Source organism: Vespula vulgaris, chromosome 21, assembly GCF_905475345.1.
Source record: "Vespula vulgaris chromosome 21, iyVesVulg1.1, whole genome shotgun sequence".
In the NCBI taxonomy this organism is placed as follows: Eukaryota; Metazoa; Arthropoda; class Insecta; order Hymenoptera; family Vespidae; genus Vespula; species Vespula vulgaris.
In genome coordinates this window covers 2,560,018-2,580,389 of record NC_066606.1, presented here as the reverse complement: position 1 = coordinate 2,580,389, position 20,372 = coordinate 2,560,018, and the positions used below count along the sequence as shown (strand labels likewise).

General features: G+C 31.0%; 1 protein-coding gene across 9 annotated transcripts in view; it reads left to right on the top strand.

Moving 5' to 3' along the window:
- The window catches only part of LOC127071190 (fasciclin-1), a 301,670-nt gene that overhangs the window by 225,982 nt on the left and 55,316 nt on the right, over window positions 1-20,372 (top strand). For all 9 annotated transcript variants that reach the window (XM_051010163.1, XM_051010164.1, XM_051010161.1 and 6 more), the window contains one exon: window positions 10,924-11,059. In XM_051010163.1, the coding sequence (XP_050866120.1) occupies window positions 10,924-11,059 (136 nt within the window). The remainder of the gene's footprint in view (window positions 1-10,923; window positions 11,060-20,372) is intronic.

The window sequence follows — 20,372 nt, the reverse complement described above, 5'->3', positions numbered from 1 at the left end:
AACTATTCGACAACGATGTTACTTGAAACGTTTTCTCTTTTTATTATTATTATTATTATTATTATTATTATTATTATTATTATTATTATTATTATTATTATTATTATTATTATTTCTAAACAATACCAACGAGAAGGAACATCGATAGAGAATATTTAAAAAATGAATACGATAAATACACGAGAAATATAATGACATTTGTATCGATATACGATACAGTATTAAACGAGAAATGAAATCGTTCGATATTGCAATGTTTTCCTTTCTTTTCTTTTCTCTTTTTAATCGTTTCTAAGCATCTACAAGAAACATAAAAAATCGATAGAAAATATTTCAATAATTAGGACGATAATACAGAAAGAGAAGAAGTAAAAGAAAAAGAAGAAAAAAAAAAAGGAAAAAGAATTTAACACAAATAATTATATTTTCTTCTACACTCTGTCGATTTAATTCAACGATCGACTCATTCACTCCTTCATTCATTCATTCATTCATTCATTCATTCATTCATTCATTCATTCATTCATTCATTCATTCATTCACTCACCCCAATCTTTTTATTCTCCCTCGATGAATACTTGCAACAAAAAAAAAAGATATAAGGGTACAAAGAAAAAAAACAGAGAGAAAGAAGAAGAAAACGAAGAAAAAAAAAGAAAGAAAAAAGAGAAAAGGGAAAAAGAAATAAAATAGACAAAGCTGCTCCCGTCACATGCCTGGCAAAACTCTGAAGATCCAAGGGATTCGTGATCCTCGAGGAAAGCTCGGATTTAAGGGGTCGTTTTGCTGGCGCCAGACGACGACGACGACAACAACGACGACGACGACGACTGTAACGACAAGAAGAAGGAGGATACCCACCATCGAACCCATTTTTGGCGACACTGAGGGGCTGTAGGGTGGAAGATGAAGGATCGAGGGTGTAGGGTGGAAGAGGGTGGGATATATGTACCATCTAAAAGGGTAGACGAGAATGAGTCCGAGGTCAACTCGATAAGGATTCCATTCTATGCCTATATCTTTATTTTTATTCCTTTACCATCAGTCTCTCTCCATCTCACCCTTCACGAAATTATGAATAAAAGAAATTCTTTTCTTTTATTTTTTTTTCTTCCATTTGAAAGAGAGAGAGAGAGAGAGAGAGAGAAAGCTGAATGAACGTAAAAGTAAATCGACGTTTATCGATATACTAAGAGAGCAATACTAATTACGATTGTTAACAGTTACAATGTTGTTATCGTTAAGAATTGCAAGTGTATTAAAAAATTGTAAGGAATATTTCAACTTTTGTTATCGATTATTTATATCATTGATGAATTTATTGATTCGATTGATTAATTTAACGTAATACGGTTTGACGATAAAGAGTTTCTCAGTAATACGTTTATTGTTATTTTCTTCTTTTTCTTTTTCTTTTTTATATTTATTTGTTTGTTTGTTTGTTTTATATTAAAAATCGTAGAACTTTGATATTTCGTTTATTATTTCGTTTGATATTAATTATTTCGATAATATTGTCGATAAATATATCACGTTATAATAAAAATATAGGACGACGTGAAAAAGAGCAAAGTCAACGCAGTACCACTAAAAAGACGAATAACAAAAAACTGGAAACTTTTATCGGAACGATCTTTCTCTATGCGACAGACCGCACCTAGTACACACACACACACACACACAGAGACACAACTATAGCCACACGGTGGCTATCGAAACATCAAAATGATCTACGTCCCTAAGAAAGCACCAACTTTCACGAGCACGCGTCTAGTTTCCGCTCTGTTTCCCACTCGCATGCTTAGTCCCCGCAACGTTTCAAAAGGGGGAACAAAAGGATCGAAGGGAGGGAAAAAGAAAGAAAAAAGAGAGAGAGAGAGAGAGAGAAAGACAAAGAAGAAATAAAGAAAAAGACAAAAATGTAGGAAAGAAAAAAAGACGGTAAGAAGGAAAGAAGAAAAGAAAGAAAGAAAGAAAGAAAGAAAGAAAGAGTTAAGAAAAAAGAAAGAAAAAAAGAAAAATGGAAGCGAGAGAAAAGAAAAAGTTAAAAGACGAAGACGAAGCGACGTAGGACAACGACGACGAAGAAGAAAGAGGAGGAGGAGAAGGAGGAGGAAGAAAAAACTAGGAAAGATAAAGAGTCCTCAGAAAAAATTCCCTAGTATGCCTCTCTCATTTCCGGTTTCGTAAAAATAAAGTCTCTCTCTCTCTCTCTCCTTTTTTTTTATTTCATTTTTCTTTTTTTTCCAAAGAAATCGGAGAATGAGCGAAAAGCACGTATCTAATATGGAGCAGAAACGTTTTCTTTTTTTTTTTCTCTTTTTTACAACAAGATAGAGAGAGAAAGAGCTCATTCTTCTTTTCCTCTCTCTCTCTCTCTCTCTCTTTCTCTTTTTCTCGCTCTTTCTATGTCTTCTTCTTCTGTTATCTTCGTCGTGGTTATGGCAGAAGAGATAAAACCAACGACTACATTCTCCCAGAATTTTTCTTTGTTTTTCCTTTTATTTTTTTCTTTTTTTATCTTCCCTCTCCATCTACCCACCATCCACCACCATTTTCATCCGCGTTGAGTTATCAAGAACGCAACCGCGTTTCATTTACCCGTCCCTTATCTTATCTCTTTAGATTTACGATATAATCCATAGCAGCATCGTGTTTAATCGTTATTAACATCCCTATTGTCTTTCCTCTGATCCTCTATGGTACATTATGTTACATATATATGTATATGTATATATATATATATATTTAAATATGTACTATATTACGAGTTTAAAAAAAAAAAAAAAAAGAATGTAAATACTGGAGAAAATATTCTTCGAGATATTTAATCGAAAATATTTTCACGCCTGATAAAAATTTTTTTTCTGAGAAGGAAAAAGGAAATTAAACATGAAAATAAAAAATAATAAATAAAAAAAAAAAAATGTTATGCGTCCGATATTTCGAGTCACCATTCTTCTTCTATCACTATCATCCTTACTATGATTAATATCATTAACACTATTATTATTAATTATTATTGTTATTATTGTTGTTGTTGTAACAACTGCATTACCATAATTACAAGATCGTAAACATAGACATCACCTTTCTACTATTAAACACACCCTTTTCTAATCCCTCCCATCGCTCTTTAAAACAAATCCCTCTCTTTCTTTAGTTTCCCTTCCTTTTCTTTCTCTTTCTCTTTTATACTTTCTTCTTTCCCCTAAAAATCTGTCCTGCAACTGGCACTAAAAAAGAAAAATATCTATCACGATTCTCTCTTAAAAATCTCTTCTCCTCTTCGACTATTCGTCTACATGAAGGAAAATATACTGCTTAGACATTTCGACTTAACATTTCCCCTGTTATTTCATCGTAATTCGGAAAACGAACTATTATTACATCTTGTTTATTTCCTAAATTCGATTACAAAAAAAAAAAAAAAACAGAAATTAAAACTTTTCTCTCTCTCTTTCTCTCTCTCTCTCTCTTTTTATTTATAATAAAAATAAAAAAATAAAAATATTCAAGATTACATTCGATCGATCTTCATCGTTTTTTCTCCCTTTGGTTATTTCTCGAACTTAAGAGCTTTTTACAAAGCTTTCCTCGATTTAACCATTCTACTCTCGTAGAAAACTCTAAACAAAAGTGTAAAACGAAAGATTCTCGAACTACGAACCGGTTTTTCCCATTTTCGAGTCTAATCGGTAACGGAAAAGAGTTTCTTTTATAACTCTCCCTAAGGTCCTCTTTTCTTCCTCTCTCTCTCTCTCTCTCTCTCTCTCTCTCTCTCTCTTTTTTCTTTCTTTCTTTCTTTTTTTTTATTCTTTTAATCACAATTTCAGAGAAACTTCTTAAATTTTCTCTCTGCGTATCCGGTTAAGAAGTATGTAACGGACGATTATCTTTCTTTTAAACCGGCGCAAGATCGTCTTTTTCTTCTTCTTCTTCTTCTTTCCTTACTTTCCTTTTTCTTCCACTTTTCTATTTTTTTCCTTTCCTTTCTTTTCTTTTTAAAGAAAACTTTTTAATCCTAAGATATCACGACAGGTAATAACATTTTCATATCGTCGTTACCTATCGTGCCTTTCCCGTGACCGAGATAAATTATTATTTTTTTTTTTTTCGAAGAAACAATATATGATAAAGTAAAGAAATTAATAAAAAAAAGAAAAGAAAAGAAAAGACAAGAAAAGAAAAGAATTAAATGTAATTAATAAATAATAAATAATAAAAAATGAATGAGATTGACGTAGCAAGAAGCAGGCGTCTTGTTCTTTACGCTACGAAACGCGTTAAAGTCGATGAAACGAGTTGAAACGGGAGAAATCAAACGGGAGATTGAAGAAAATGTCGATGAAAATATATCGATCGATTATTTGTGATATTAATTAAATACGATCGATGGACACAGATTTGATCGTGGAAACGTATAAACTTTTGCAATCAGATGATAGTTTCATTGTTTCGTAAAAGGTCGTCGACCTTCGCGGATATAGGAGTGTTGATCATTATTCCCTCTCTCTCTCTCTCTCTCTCTCTCTGTACCTGCGTATCTCTCTATCTCTGTCCATCTCTCTATCTCTCTCTTTAACCCATAAGTGCATTTGCATGCGTAACAACGGCGCATAAACAATGACGAACGATACGCGCTTAATCGCACCCATGTTAATGCTCTGCATAAATATGAGCATATTTATTGCAACGCTCATAGAAAGGGACGTAAGTGTAAGTGTAGGTGTGTAGGTGTATATGTGTACGTATACGTTTACGTCTCTACGTATATAGAATATACGATAGTTCGAGATTGTTGGCCGGCATATGATACGAGGAAATGATACTTAACGGTACGTGCTCTGATTAGAGAGTAATTACGAGTAATAACCATGAAAGATAGTAGAAGGATTAGTTCTACATATATGTATGTATATATTTATATAAGTATGTATAATAAAGTAAATATGTATGTATGTAAGTAAAAAAAAAATATATATATATATATATATGTATGTCAAGTAAATATATAAGTATATAAAAGTAACTATACACTTTATATCTACGATCGATATTTCTATATATTTATACACGAATATAAAAAAAATTTTTTTAAATTAAGAGAGAATAAGAGAGATGAAAAAAGAGAGAGAGAGAGAGAGAGAGAGAGAGAGAGAGAGAGAGAAAGCGATATATAAATATATACATAAGAAAGAAATAAGAAGCAAATAAAACCGTACGAAAGAAAATCCTTCCCTTTCGAAAATGTTACTCGGATAAACTGTAAAGCAAGCACACGGTAGAAATATACCATTCGAAAAGGCCAGCTGATAAGAGGTCTTATATTGAAAACGTGGCTTACATATCAATATTCCGATGCACTTACCTAAGCTGCGAATGGCAAAGGAGAAAAGGAGAGAGAGAGAAAGAAAGCAAGAAAGAAAGAGAGAACGTGACTTGTAAGAAAGAGAGAAAAAAAAAACCAATTGGACGGAGAAGAGATCGAAACGAGACTCGAGATCGATGTGCAAGTCGAATCTCGAAAAGCGTGAAGGAGAGAATGAAAGAAAGAAAGACAGACAGACAGCCAGAGAGAAAAAGAGAGAGAGAGAGAGAGAGAGAGAGAGAGAACGAGAAAGATCAATGACCTTCGGAAATTATCATCGAACACTTTTTCACCGTTACTAGAACGATTTATGGTTTATTACTTTCGTTTCGTTTCGTTTCGTTCGAACTGTTCGACCAAGGAGCGATAATTTTCTCGCGGATCGTGATCTGACTCAATATATATTCTCGCGTATATTCAGCGATTTAACTTATCGGCTCTTTGCGCACGAGTCATTCGTTAATCGTACGATCGATTTTCTACGATCAAAAGCACCCCCTCGAAATTAGTTTTCTCTCTTTCTGTCTTTCTTTTTATTCTTCTTTCCGTCTTTCCTTTTATTCTTCCTTTGTTCCATTTTACTTTTCATCCTTCTCCTAAACCAGTCAAAATTCTTGCTTCAGAATTTTTACTTCTTTCCCCTCTCTCTCTCTCTTTCTTTCTTTCTTTCTTTCTCTTTCTTTTTTCTCGTCTTTTTTGCTTTCTTTCTCTTTTTCAGCCGAATTAAGAGAAATTAACCGGGAAGTTTAAAGAAAGAAAGAGAAAAGAAGAGAGGAAAAAAAATTACAAAGGGAACTTTTTTCCGAACGAATCTTGACCGACTTCTTTTCTTCTTCTTCTTCTTCTTCTTCTTCTTTTAAATGGATTATGAAGGAAAATTAGCCGTAAAGAAATTTAAGAAGAAAAAAAAAGGAAGAAGAAAGAAAGAAAAGAAAAAAGTAATCGATATTTCGTTCGATTTTAAAATTGGATAATTATCATCAATTACACTCGTTCGAGTATTCTAAATCATTTACCAACGATTACAATATTACAATTGAAATATCCATAAAAATCAAATCTCGCCTATCGATCGAAATCGTTCACGATATCCCCTCCTCCCTTGCTCCTTCTTCACTTTCCAAAAATACTTTACCTGATCTAAGAAAAAAAAAAAAAGAAAAAGAAAAAGAAAAAGAAAAAGAAAAATAAAGAAAAGAAAATGTCGAAAGTTCGTAAAAAACGAACGTACTTTACGTTTCACGACGCTCGAGCTTGCACTCGATTATACACGGTTGTTAGCACGTCTAATCGTCGGACATGGATTCAACCGTGGAATAAGTTACACGTTTTAAGTAATCATGGTAATCCCAAAGCGACGTCGCGATTAACCATTGTCGTCTCTTTCTTTTCTTTCTTTTTTTTTTTTTTTTAAGTTTCCTACTTCCTTCGTGCCACATCCCCTACCTCTTTTTCTCCGACTACTCGAGGAGGTTCTTCGGCTACTCTTACCTCACTCCTTCAACCGACCAAACCTACTACTTCTCTCTCGTTCCACCATTCCTTTCCACCCCCATCCCCTTACCTCATCCCTATCTTCTTCATCCCCACCCTTCTTGACTAGCTGCTCGTCCGACGAGACTCGCATTAATTGTCCGAAGTCACGACATGTCTCCATTACTCAAGAGCTTCGTTAAAGGAAAGCAAAGAGGATAAGACTCTACTACTACATTGCCATGGATAAGGGTGGTCTACGTTCAGATAAAGAGAGACCTAAGATCGCCAGATGTCATTACTTTTACCTAGAAACCACCCCCATTCTCATCCCCATCCTCATCCCCATTTCTACTCTCACCCTCTTCGTTTTTATTTCTTTCTTTCTTTTCGTTTCTTTACCTTCTTGAAATCTTTACAATTTATCTATTTATCTATCTATCTATTTATCTATCTATCTATCTATCTATCTATCTATCTGGTTCTTTCTTCATTCCTGTTCTCTCGAAGCAATTAGTAGCGAGATATTTTAAATACAATCGCAACGTTTCGTTTCGTTTTGTACGTAGATAGATACGTATGTATTATTTCGTAAGAATTGATATTAATATACAAGTAAGATAAATCAATTAATTAATCTTTTATAGATAATTATTAGATAGAATTTATTAGTTTCGTTGTAATACATTGTTTGGTATATTTGATATCCAGAGTGGAATTTATTGGATTGGATATAATAAGTATTGTAGAAAGTTTAGAGTGGTTTATCGAATTAAATTCATTTTCAAAAGATAAATGATATGTATATTTGACATTTGTAATATTAATATTTAATATCCCTGGTGGAATTTATTGAATCGGATAATAATTATTGTAGAGAGTTTAGAGTTTATTAAATTAAACTTATTATTAAATTTGTTTTATTACAGACTTGTAATATTTTATATCTAAATGAATAATAATAACTATAAATTAGTATTCTTTTTATTCTTTCGTTTTATCTAAAAATACTGTAACTAATAACTCTATACTATATATATTTTTTTTGTATAGGTAATCATTCATATTTTACATCTTAATGAATAAACTAAATATATTTGAATAAAAATATTATATATCTTACATAATTATTATTCTTTCATTGAATAAATATATAATATTTTGTATATCTAACTAAACAACTACCTGTTATATTTTATATTGAAAATTGCAAAATTACTTATTGGTCAATTCTAATACATACATACATACATACATACATACATACATACATATATATATTCATATTACACGAACACACACACACACACAATATTCACCTTTTCTACTGTCAAAAAAATATCCTCGATTGAAATGATTGACAACAAAAAATTTAGAAAAAAAAAACTAAAATAAAATACATTACATACATGCCTACGTAATACAGAAAAGATTATTAAAAAAAAAAAAAAAAGAAAGAAAAGAGCAAGAGAAAAAAGAATAGAGGAAAAAAATATTTTTCATTCAATTTCGAAATGTCTGATTTAACCCGTACCTGACGTTTCGCGTTTCGAGTTAAACGACAAACCTTCGCTCGAGAAGAAGTTGTTGGAAAACGAGAAACAAGAAACGCAGGGCAGCGACATAGGTGAGAATAGGGATGAAGGTGGGGGCGATAGAAAGAGGAAAGGAAAAAATAAATTAAAAAAAAAAAAGAGAGAGAGAGAGAGAGAGAAATATTAAAAGGAAAGAAAAGTATACATACGTATTTACAACATGGTACCACGTAAAATTTTTACAACGGGTACGCACAAAATTCCAACTCTTTTTTTTTCTTCTTTTTTTTTTCAAACGCACATACAAAATAAAAACGACGTTCAAGCTGTATTCCAATTCTCGTTGGAACTTTCGACGTCGTCATAAAAACGCGATTATTTCGTTGACGTTGCATTTGAACGAAATTTCCTTGCATCTCTTATTACACACACACACACACACACATACAGAGATATATATAGTATTGAAATGCAATAGTATGTAATTGTAATATAACAGAGAAAAAAGTTAAACCGGGCAAAGCACGAGTATGCAATGTCGTACAATTTGATATTCTTCCTGTTTATATTAAATTTTGCATTGTTATTCCTTAAAATGCATTTATCAAAATTATTTAATATGATGTATTAATTCGTAAAAGACAGAGAGAGAGAGAGAAAGAGAGAGAACTTCAAAACAGTTCACCATAAACGGTACTAGTAACGATCGGTCAATTTCCTGAGCGTCGATACATACTAATTAAATGGACTAACAGTTCCAGCCTTGACTGCTTGTCAATCGATTTAACTTCAAATTGGATAGGTATGGGATAGGTCGTTGCTCGTCGACCATGGAAAACGATCATTGCGTTGGATAGTTCTTCTTATTATCGTAAATATCAAATATATAATATTCCAATCATAAATTGGTCGATTTTATTTAAGTATATAGAGAAGATATTGATAACATCGATATATTGAGAAAATATTTATAACGTTGTTATCTTCCTAAAGAATTGATAGTCCTGTAACCGTACATGTATATATGTGTGTATGTATATATATGTTTTCGAAGAATAATCGAACATGCGATATATACATCGAACGATATATACATTTGAAACTTTGTTGTTATCATCGAGATACTAGATATAATATTCTAATAAAAATTATCGATTTTATTTAAGTATACTTTGAGAAAATATTTATAACATTTTTATCTTTTTAAAAAATTGATAGTCCATGTAACCGTGCACGTGTATGTGTGTGTGTGTGTTTTTGAAGTATAATCGAGTATGTATTATATATTACACGTTGAACGGATTTGAAAGTTTATTGTTATTATCAAGATACTAAATATAACATTCTAATGAAAATTATCGATTTTATTTAAGGAAATATTAATAATTTTTAAATCGACGATAGGTGTAACCTACTACGTGTATGTGTATGCGCTTGAAAAATAATCGAGTGTTTGATATGCATATCACGTTTAACGAATAAATAGAAATTCGTTGCTATTATCAAAAGATCAAAGTATAATATTCTAGTGAAAATTAATCGATTCTATTTATGTATACTTTGAGTATAATATTTATAACGTTTACTATCTTTTTAAAGAGTTGACAGCTACGAACAAGAATAATGATTACGTTGCGTATGCGTGTTTGTGTGTTTGTTGAATAAACGAACGTGTAACGTGTACGTCACGTTGAATGGGTAAATAAACTTTCTTGTTATTATCAAGATAGTCAAATAATTATTTTAAAAATCGTCTATTATTAAACTATCTTTTAAAACAAAATTGACAACGTTTCTATGTTATTAAAGTCTTAACAGTTCGTTTGTGATACGTATCATTAAAATAAAACGCATAAATAAATAAATAAAATTTTGTTAACATTATATCTAAGAAACACTATGATAATAATATACTAATAGTAATAATTGTTAATTCTTTTTTTTTGTTTTCATTATTTAACATAATTAATTCTCCAGACGGGATTTACAACTGTTTCTAACTTCTTTCGAAATTTATCAATCTGTTTTTCTATGTGTATGCGCGTGTATTCCGTGTGTGTGTGTGTTTTTTTTATGCGAGAAATAACCGAACCGTGTGACAAGCACATCACGTTGAACGTTTAACTTTTACTGCACTTTTGAACTAACTCGGATCGGGGGGTATATCGCGACAATATGTGCCACAAATACGGTAGAACAATATGGTACCCGTAAAACTCTCCATAGTCTTTTCTCAATTCACGGAGAAAAATGTTGCAAAAAAAAAAAGGAGAGAAAAAATGGAGAAAAAAGAAATTGTATAATCCTACCGTAACCATGATACGTATAGGATAAAAAAGAAAAACAAAACAAAGGAAACTTAAGAGCGATTAAAAAACACGTATAAACATAGTTTTTTAATAACGAATTAGAAATTGGATTATATTAGATAATGAAAATAATTAAGATCGAAAGAGAAATATTATATAAATGTTTGAAAAAATGTTCAAGTTATTTCTTATCTTGTTTTACTTATTTTTGTTCTTTCTTTTTATTTTGTTACAGTTTTATCAACTATTGGAGACGAGCCAGGTGGCGAACAACACTTTGACGTATCGTCATGTTACCGTTTTCGCTCCGACGAACAGAGCTTTCCAAAAGTACAATGGAAGCAAGAGCAACTTGGTTCTCTATCATATGTGTAAGTATAATTTATATCTTTGTTTATTACTATATATATATATATATAACAATTCGAAAATTATCTCTGTAGTTTACTCTTAAACACGTTTATAAATTCGTATATTTGTTAATTCAATTGTTAATCCAGTAATAATGAAGTCATTCAATCCTATCATATGTTATCAATATACATACATACGTATGTAATAATAAATATAAAGTAAATAATTAATGAAGAATAGTTTAGAAGAAAATGATAAATTAATATCACATATATTATATTTAAATCGACTAAATCATTTTTATTTGTTCCTTCACGATTTTCTCGATAACAATATCATCGATTTATTCTTCTATTTCGAAGAATAATGGATAACAACGAATTTGTTGTTATTTACATATTATTTACATATTACTAGTGCCCGATCATAACTAGTTGCAGTTTACCTTCGTGTTACAAATTTGGGCTTTTCTCCCTTTGATCTCGGTTCACGCATAGAGTAGGTAATATACTAGTTATTTACATATATATATACACATATATATATATCAATGTATGTGTGTGTATATATGTATGTATGTATATGCATATATAGTCATCCATTTGAAATATAGTTATGAATAGTATATATAAAATAGAAATACGTGGAACAAATTTATACTATACTATAGTTTCTATTTAAAAGATATATCTATATAAAGATATATATATATATATATATATATATATATATATATATTTCTTTTTCCGATATAAATCAATATTCGAAAGGAAAGATATTCAAAAAATTCGAATAACTAGAACACATCTCTTTTCTTATCGTCCATACGTTATCACTCATCTTCACGTTTCTATCTATCACATACTTCTCTCGCGACATATGACTCCAACCCGCGTAATAACCTTCGTTCTCATCTTAATCGGAATTATTCTTCTGGAATAATTGTTTTTTTTTTATTTTGATAATAAAAAAGGAAAAGAAAAAAAGATACAATAATATTTTTCGATACTTTCGTTCGGACAAATAATAAAAAACAATAAGTAAAAATATGAAGGTCTTGATAAATTTCAACGAGAAGGAAAAAAACAAAGAAAAGAAAGCAAACAAACAAAAATAAATAAATAAATAACTAAATAAATAAATAAATAAATAAATATATGAATATAACATAAGAGCACGTTGAATCAATAGAAAATGTTAGATTTCTCTTTTTGTGGTTTTCTATCGAAGTCAGCTGTTCTCTTCTCTCTCTCTCTCTCTTTAAATATATATATGTGTGTGTGTGTGTGCACAGGTTAAAGTCTACATATAAACATGTTTATATGTATATAGATTGTGTACCATATGGAACGTATGGGGAATTTAGTAGAGTATTCATCGACGTATACACCGATAGAAATCCTGTGTTTCAACTGGTCCACTGGTTGACCAATATCCAACCCTTTTCCCTTAATTCGTTTGCTGGCTTCTACCCCTCGAGCAACGAGCACAAGTATGTGTATGGTATGTGTGTATGTATGTGTGTATGTAGCCAAATTATTGCAATTGAGTACGAGTTAATTCCAATGTGCAGCTGTCCATGTTTCTCATAACGTATGTATAAATAGCTTGTTTATGTGTGTGTGTGTGTGTGTATATATGTATGCATTTATGTATTATCAAATCCAACTAGTTCGTACATACGTTAATATGACCCGAAACTTCTCGATGTACATCTAACGTGATCTTATTCGATAAAACTCTTCGTTAATTGTCTCATGAGTGAAATGAATGAAAGTATCGTCTAATATAATGTGTGTACGTATATATATATATATATATATATATATATATATATATATATATATTTGTTGTTTTTTTTAAGAAGGATAGAAAGAATTTAAAATTTTATATAACGTTACGTAATTTTCAAATCATTATACTTATATATGTATAGGTATGTATATATCTGTATATATGTATATCAGTATTATTTTTTAATTTTGTTTCATTCTTTCGCTATAAAATTAATTATTAAATCATTATCAAAAATTAATGCAAGCTTTATATAGATCAAACCAAAGACATTGTTCTCTACGTTGCAGAAAATAAAAAAGTAAAAAAGAAAAAAAAAAAGAAGAAGATGAAAAGAAAAAAAAATTGAGTAAATACTACCAAACAAATGTGATCTGAATTTTTTAAAGCGACGAAACGATTAGATATTCATTATTAGATACAGACAATAGTACAGCTATGTATATATATATATACACACACACACACACCTACGTAATCCGTAATCCGTAATCCGTAATCCGTATCGAACGATTTAAGAGAGATGAAAAGGCCATGAACATTCGAACCGATACTAATCGATTTCCCAATAGTCTTTATCCTCGAAAATCTAGTAACGTAACCAATCGTACAGTTGGACAATGAAATGCTCCAAACTAACTAGGCATCCGGATACCAGACACGCATGTCGTCCTGGCTAATTTCAATTAGAGATAATTGATTGCTCTACACCCATTGATTTTAGCCGTTACGTTAACGTAGATACTCGGTCCACGTTGATGGCCCATTTCGTTGAAAAGTGAGAGATGGGTGATTCTGCAGCCACGATATCTGTGTTAGAAATATATATATATATATACATATATACCTATATATATAAACCACATACGAGAGAGAGAGAGAGAGAGAGAGAGGGAGAGACCCTATAAAAGGAGAAAATTTAATCGATTGCGGTACGCCCACGTTACCCTTTCCAACAGTCAACCATAGTGAAGAAATGGTTAACGGTTACAAGTCATCGATCATTAAAGAGGGGTAGATATCACCCTGAGGCATAGAAAAAAAATAAGCGAAACGTTTTCGAAACCTTTTTGGAAATAATTATTTCCTAAATGAATATACGTGTGTATATATATATATATATATTTTTTTTTTCTACGATATTTGTTTCTCTCGATATATAAAAATATATAATGTTCAATTTTCGTCGTTCGCTTCTTCTTTCTTCTTTTTTTTATTTTCATTCTTTCTGAAGTAACAGAAACATTGCAAAATGGCGGAGTTACTCGTTTCGTTTGAAAATCATACTCCTCGAAATCGTGCAAGATTAATTAAAAATGGCCGTCGTTATAGCGAAATATTGGAACGTTTAAAGCTGAATAGAAATGTAGAAATATGTTATTTATATAAGGGAATTTAGCGTACGAAATTATAGAAATGTTCAATTATCTTTTTGACTGTGTCGATATAAACACAGTCCCTTCCTCTTCTCAACTTCATCATCATCATCCATCTTAAACGAGATTAAGAAAGAGAGAATATAAGAGGAAAAAGAGAAAGATAGTCGTCTTTAAGCCTAAAGGTAAATCTTTTTCTTTCATACACATACACATACACGCACACATACACACACGATTTCCTATATCCGGCAGCCCTTTTGTTACTTCCTTATAGGCCTCGGGCACATCTTCTGCTCTAAAGCGAGTGTTTATAGAAAGGAAACAAGAAATTATAAGAAGGGCGTTCTTTTCGTTACGAAGTAAAGTTCGTTAAGATCTTTCAAGTTGCCTCAGGCATAACGAAAGAACTTATCTATTTCGATATATATATATGTGTGTGTGTCCGTTTTTATTTATTTCTATAATTTTATCTCGAACCCTTTCAATGCAATAGAAACACCATTCCTAAATCAATACTTCGTACCATAAGTTGTACACCTTTTTTCGATGATAAAAATGAAATGAAAAATATTGAACGAGAATTGTTATACTACGGACAAAACATTGATTGTTTATCGATTGACGTGTTATTGATTATTTATTTATTAATTGAAGCGTTATTTATCGAGTAACTTCAGTCCACTGTAATATTTCACTGAATATAAATATACGTACAGTAGAAAAAAAAATTGTAATTAAAATAATAATAAAAAGAAATTTTAATCGTCGTAATAAAAGTTAAAGGAAGAAACTATTGATGAGCAAAACATTGATTGTTGATTGATTGACAAATATACGTTCTCTATTTAGATAAATGTTATTTGTCGAGCGACTTTAGTCAACCGTAATATGTGAACAGGTGTTTTGTGCTATGACGCGACTATAGTAGTCAATCGTACATAGTAGTGGAAAAGTTAACGAACCTTTCATATTTACATTTATCGCTGATCGATAATCGACTTTGACTATTTTCCTTTCAAATGTTTCATTTCTTTTTTACATATATATATATATGTGTTATTAATCATATTATTCATTATATCGTTATTAATTATAACGGGAGAATTCGACGTCTTCATTTTTTTTTTTTTTTTAAGTAAAATAATGAATTCTGCACACAAAAGAAATCAATTTAATATTAAACGTTATTACTTTTTTCTTCTTCCTTTCTTTTTTATTTCATTTCATTCATATCACGTTTGCGAGATAAAAAATGACAAGGATCTGTACAGAGTTTATCAATTTTCTTTCTTTTTTCTTTTTTTAATCACTTACGAATATAATATATCCGTTATCGTTTATATTATCATTAATTACAAATGTTCCTAATTAACATCGTCCGTATCTACGTGTCATTCCGCTTCATTCGCTTTAATTTATACGAATAAACCATCCGTTATTGCGGACTTTATTGCGGCATCGAAAAAAAAATGCAGTGAACGGGGGGAATGGGGGAAAACGAAAAAAAAAATAAAAAGAAAAAAGAGGGGAGAAAACTCTGTCAGATCTTTTTCAGGTTTAATCCCATGTCAAATGTCGATCAAGGAAATACGAAGAGCTTCGAGTAGAACCAAAAAAAAAAAGATCTACATCACGTTTTTTACTAACTCGAAAATGTTCTCTTCATAATTGTACAACACTTAAACCTCCCCATATCGTTGACTATTAATCCTCGATCACGAACTAAAACTTTTCTGTCTGCCTATTTCAATTTCGTTCCAATCCAATCGAATTAATTCATTATTTTCTTATCGCACACACAACTTAAAAGATTTTATCGTTCGATATCCCGGATATATTAATAAATCGTTGATGAATGATCGTACGATCTTTCAATAAAATATTCGACTCATTTAACATCAATTAATTATTGAAGTAATCGCGAACGTTATCACGAATTTGTCCTTTCAATATTTGACAATTACAATTGATCGATCGATGATTCATTAATCGATTTTTTTTTTGTTGTTTTCTTTTCCTTTTCTTTTTTTTTTGTTTTTTGGTTCATTCGTAAATTTTCGAAATTGTGATCATTCGAAGCACGATGGCCGTCGGTCGATCGATTTTAACGATTATAAAATTTATTGAATTTTAAGGGCTCATAACTCGATGAAATATCGATGGAAAGATATATTGTAGATAATCGTTGAATTTCTATTGTTATAATCTGCAATTTTTGTTTACTGTTGAAGTATCGATTTTCATTTAACAAAAATTTTTATAACTTCCGTGTGTGTTTGTAAACTTTGGAAACATTCAAAAGAACAAATTGTTTTTTTTATATATTTTTAATATTATTTTCTTTTTATTATTATTATCATTACTATTATTATTATTATTATTATTATTATTTCCATTTACAAATATATACAATTTCCGATCCAAAAAAAAAAGAAAAAAAAAAAAAGAAACATAAGCGAATAAAAAGATCAAACAAAATATTATGTAGTATTGTAAGTAATGTTGACCTTTATCAGCATATACTTTTTAAATTATAACAATATATATATAATATATATACATATGTATGTATATGTATATGATATACATCATATATCAATTTATTTCCAGATATAAAGATCGGTATAATACTTTTTAAATTATAACAATATAAATATGATATATGATACATATAATATATCAATTTATTTCCAGATATAAAGAACATCGGTATAATTAAAAAAAAAAAAAAAAGAAAGAAAGAAAGAAAAGAGAAGAAAAAATCTCCTTTAATAAAGTCTAGTGCGTCGGTAGTATTGCATTTAGGTACGTAAGAGAAAAGAGAAAGCTCATTCGCGTCTAACCGAGGTTTTTTGTTTACCAAGCACTCAAGAAGAATTCTCATCGAGTTTATGTCTGTATGCGTTCCTTTCTGCAGTTACGTTCCTTTATAAATCGTCTATAATATTCCGTCTTACAATTAAACGATTTTTATTTTTTCCCCTTTGCTCTATTTATACGTTTAATACCTCGAATCGTTACGCTTGTATTGCACACGTTCTTCTTATTTCTTTTTTTTTTTTTTTCTTTATATTTTTCTTTTCTTCGTTTCTCTTTTCTAATCAACGTTATACGAATGGAACGGAGAATTAAACTCGTAATAAGACTGTTTATCATAAAACCCTTTTCAAAATTGTTTTCAAGAACCACGTTTTTAAACTCTTGCGAATAATTCTAAAGAAAATAATAATATAATATATCACACTAATAATAATAATAATAATAATAATAATAATAATAATAATAATAATAATAATAATAATAATAATAATAATATATAATCTATCACACTTTTATTCGTCCTTTATAATCTAATTAAATCGATATTAAATATCGATAGTAAGTATATAATCATTCCAATTTCTAAAAAAATTTTTTTAAACAATCCCACGTATCTTGTATACGTCAGGATGTGATCATTTTAATAAAAATTAAAGCTTTCGATAGTTCGTACATAAAAAGTTTCTCATCTTCGTTATCATCTTAAAAAAAAAAAAGTATCATGAATAAACTAAAGGATCGGATAAAACTAAAAAATATATATAATATATAATATATAGTATATAATAAATATGAATCACTTACCGACGTCACTCACGGCAACGTCACTCGGAGAATGTAGAAATATAAGTGGTTGGAAATTTACTGGAGGAAAGTTAAAGACTCTTAGTCGGGCGTTTGAGAAAGTTGAGGGGTGGCATCATGTGGGGAGTAGGGGGAATAGGGGGAGGTAGGGATGAATGTTGAGCTGTGATAGTATGGTGAGAGAAGGGCGTAGGGGAGAAGGGGTAGGATGACAAAAGAGAACGGGTGCGAACTCCGACTTTCAGCCAAGTTAACTGTCATGGCTTTTTGAAAGAAACTTTAAGACGCCGTATTTGAAGACTGTTGGATTATAGAGGAGTTAAGAGAAAGAGAAAAAGAGAAAGAATCAAAAATATGGAATGAAAAATATATGTATGAGTCTCTTTTCTTTCTATCTTTCTCTCTCTCTTTCTCTTTCATAAACTCCCTTTTATATTGGATTTCTTACACCAATTTTGTGAGAATAATAATATTACACATTATATTTATAGTTAATATAATTATAGATTATTATATATTATGTATATTTTTTTTACTGAACATCCATTTATCAAAAATACATATAGATGCATATATATGTGAATGTGTGTGTGTGTGTGTGTGCGTGTATATTTGTTAAGAGTAGATTAAAAAATATTGCAAAACGATATTAAATTTAAACGTAATTAAATCTATATTAACGTATATTTTATATCAAACGTACGACGTATAGAGAAAACACTTAAAATACAAGCAAGTGTTAGGCGCATAATTATATACGTATGTACGTACGTGCGTAAATAAATCATTCAAGTTAACGGTTAACTATAATATTATACCTGACGAACTATAGTCAATCGTGAAATACGTGTGAACGAATTTACATACGTATGTACGTACGTACGTACGTACGTATATATGGAACTATATATGTATATCTTTGTTACGACTTACTTCGATTTACCGTTCGAAAATTTGTTACATCGTAATCACAGTTACAACAATGTCTGAAGTTTGTGAATACGTTCCTAACCCAATCGTGGTCCCTCCCCTCTCCTGTCCACTCCCTTCCTCTCCTCAATCACGTGCATTTGTTTTTACCGTCGTTTTATCGATTTTGAACGGACGTATAACTTGTTCGTTCCAATTCGTTTCAATTCGATTCGATTCGATTCGATTCGATTCGATTCGATTCGATTCCATTCAACTCGATTCGTTTCAAATTCTCGAAAAGAAAAATTTGTGTGATTTTGAAAAAGAAAGAAAAAAAAAGGAGAAAAGAAAAAAAATGCTGATAATGATAACGACAATGATAACGACGAAGATAATAATTCTTCGAATCCTCATTCTTCGTTCGTTCGTTCGTTGTATCTCTCATCTCGGCCGTATCTCGATGTCGGCCAACAAAGTAACTAGACTCCTAAATTCTTGATAATAAATTATTTCCAACTAGCAAAGTCTTAAAGTACGAAAGAAACTTTTGAAAATAACGAGAGACAGAGACAGAAAGAGAAAGAGAAAGAGAGAGAGTTTCCTCTAATCTCGAGGTCCCATCCAACCCTACCCTTCAGCTCCATATTATCAGCGTAACACGACTCAACAGTTATAAACGTTTCGAGAAGATTCTACCAAATCGTGGATGAACGAATCTCCTTTTCCATTCGTATCAGAAGATTCCTCGGAAAAACTTTCGACCGACTTGCACGATAATGACGATTCCAGAGTTTCTCAGAAGAGGTTAAAGAAGGGACAAGAGGAAGATGAAATGAAGTTAGGTTAGGTTACGTTAGGTTACGTTAGGTGAGGTGAGGTGAGGTGAGGTTAGGTTAGATGAGGCGAGGCGAACGCAGCGCCAGACACTGCCAAGCGGCAGATGAAAAGTAAACGATCGGGAATAAAGTCGAGTGGATCGAGCGAAACGAAAACGTTCTTCATCGTTTGGCATATAGTAATAGTAGTTAGTAGTTTAGTAGTAGTAGTGGTAGTAGTAGTGTAGTAGTAGTAGTAGTAGTCGTTTCTCGTCGTTCGTGATATCCCGAGGCAGTTTTACCTCCTTCATGGAAAGTTACGCGAACGGTTGAAGAATCCGCAAGGTCGAACGATGACTTCGTTATTCTTCTTCTTTCTTCATTTCTATCTCTATTTCTATCTATCTATCTATCTATCTATCTATCTATCTATCTATCTATCTCGTTCTCTTTATTCCTCTTCTTCTGAAGCTTGCAGTAAGAGATAGAGAAAGATCTTTCTTTATCTCATCGAGTTTGAGCACCCATCTTTCTCTCTGTCTATCTCTTCAATTTCTATCTTTGTCTATCCTTCTTTCTCTTCTTCTTCCACCTTCTCTCTTCTTTAGGATTCGCCTAAAGGGTAAAAGATATACCGACTCTCTACTCTTGCCATCCTTTCGCAAAAGGGTCCTCCGCAATTTTGTATATCACGAAAACTTTCACAATTAGTCTCGGAACTTTCATAATTTTGCAGGTTTAAGCACGGCGTTGTTTTGCGGCGGCGAAGCGTTACCCTTCGGTCGGTTTAATTTATCATTTCACCT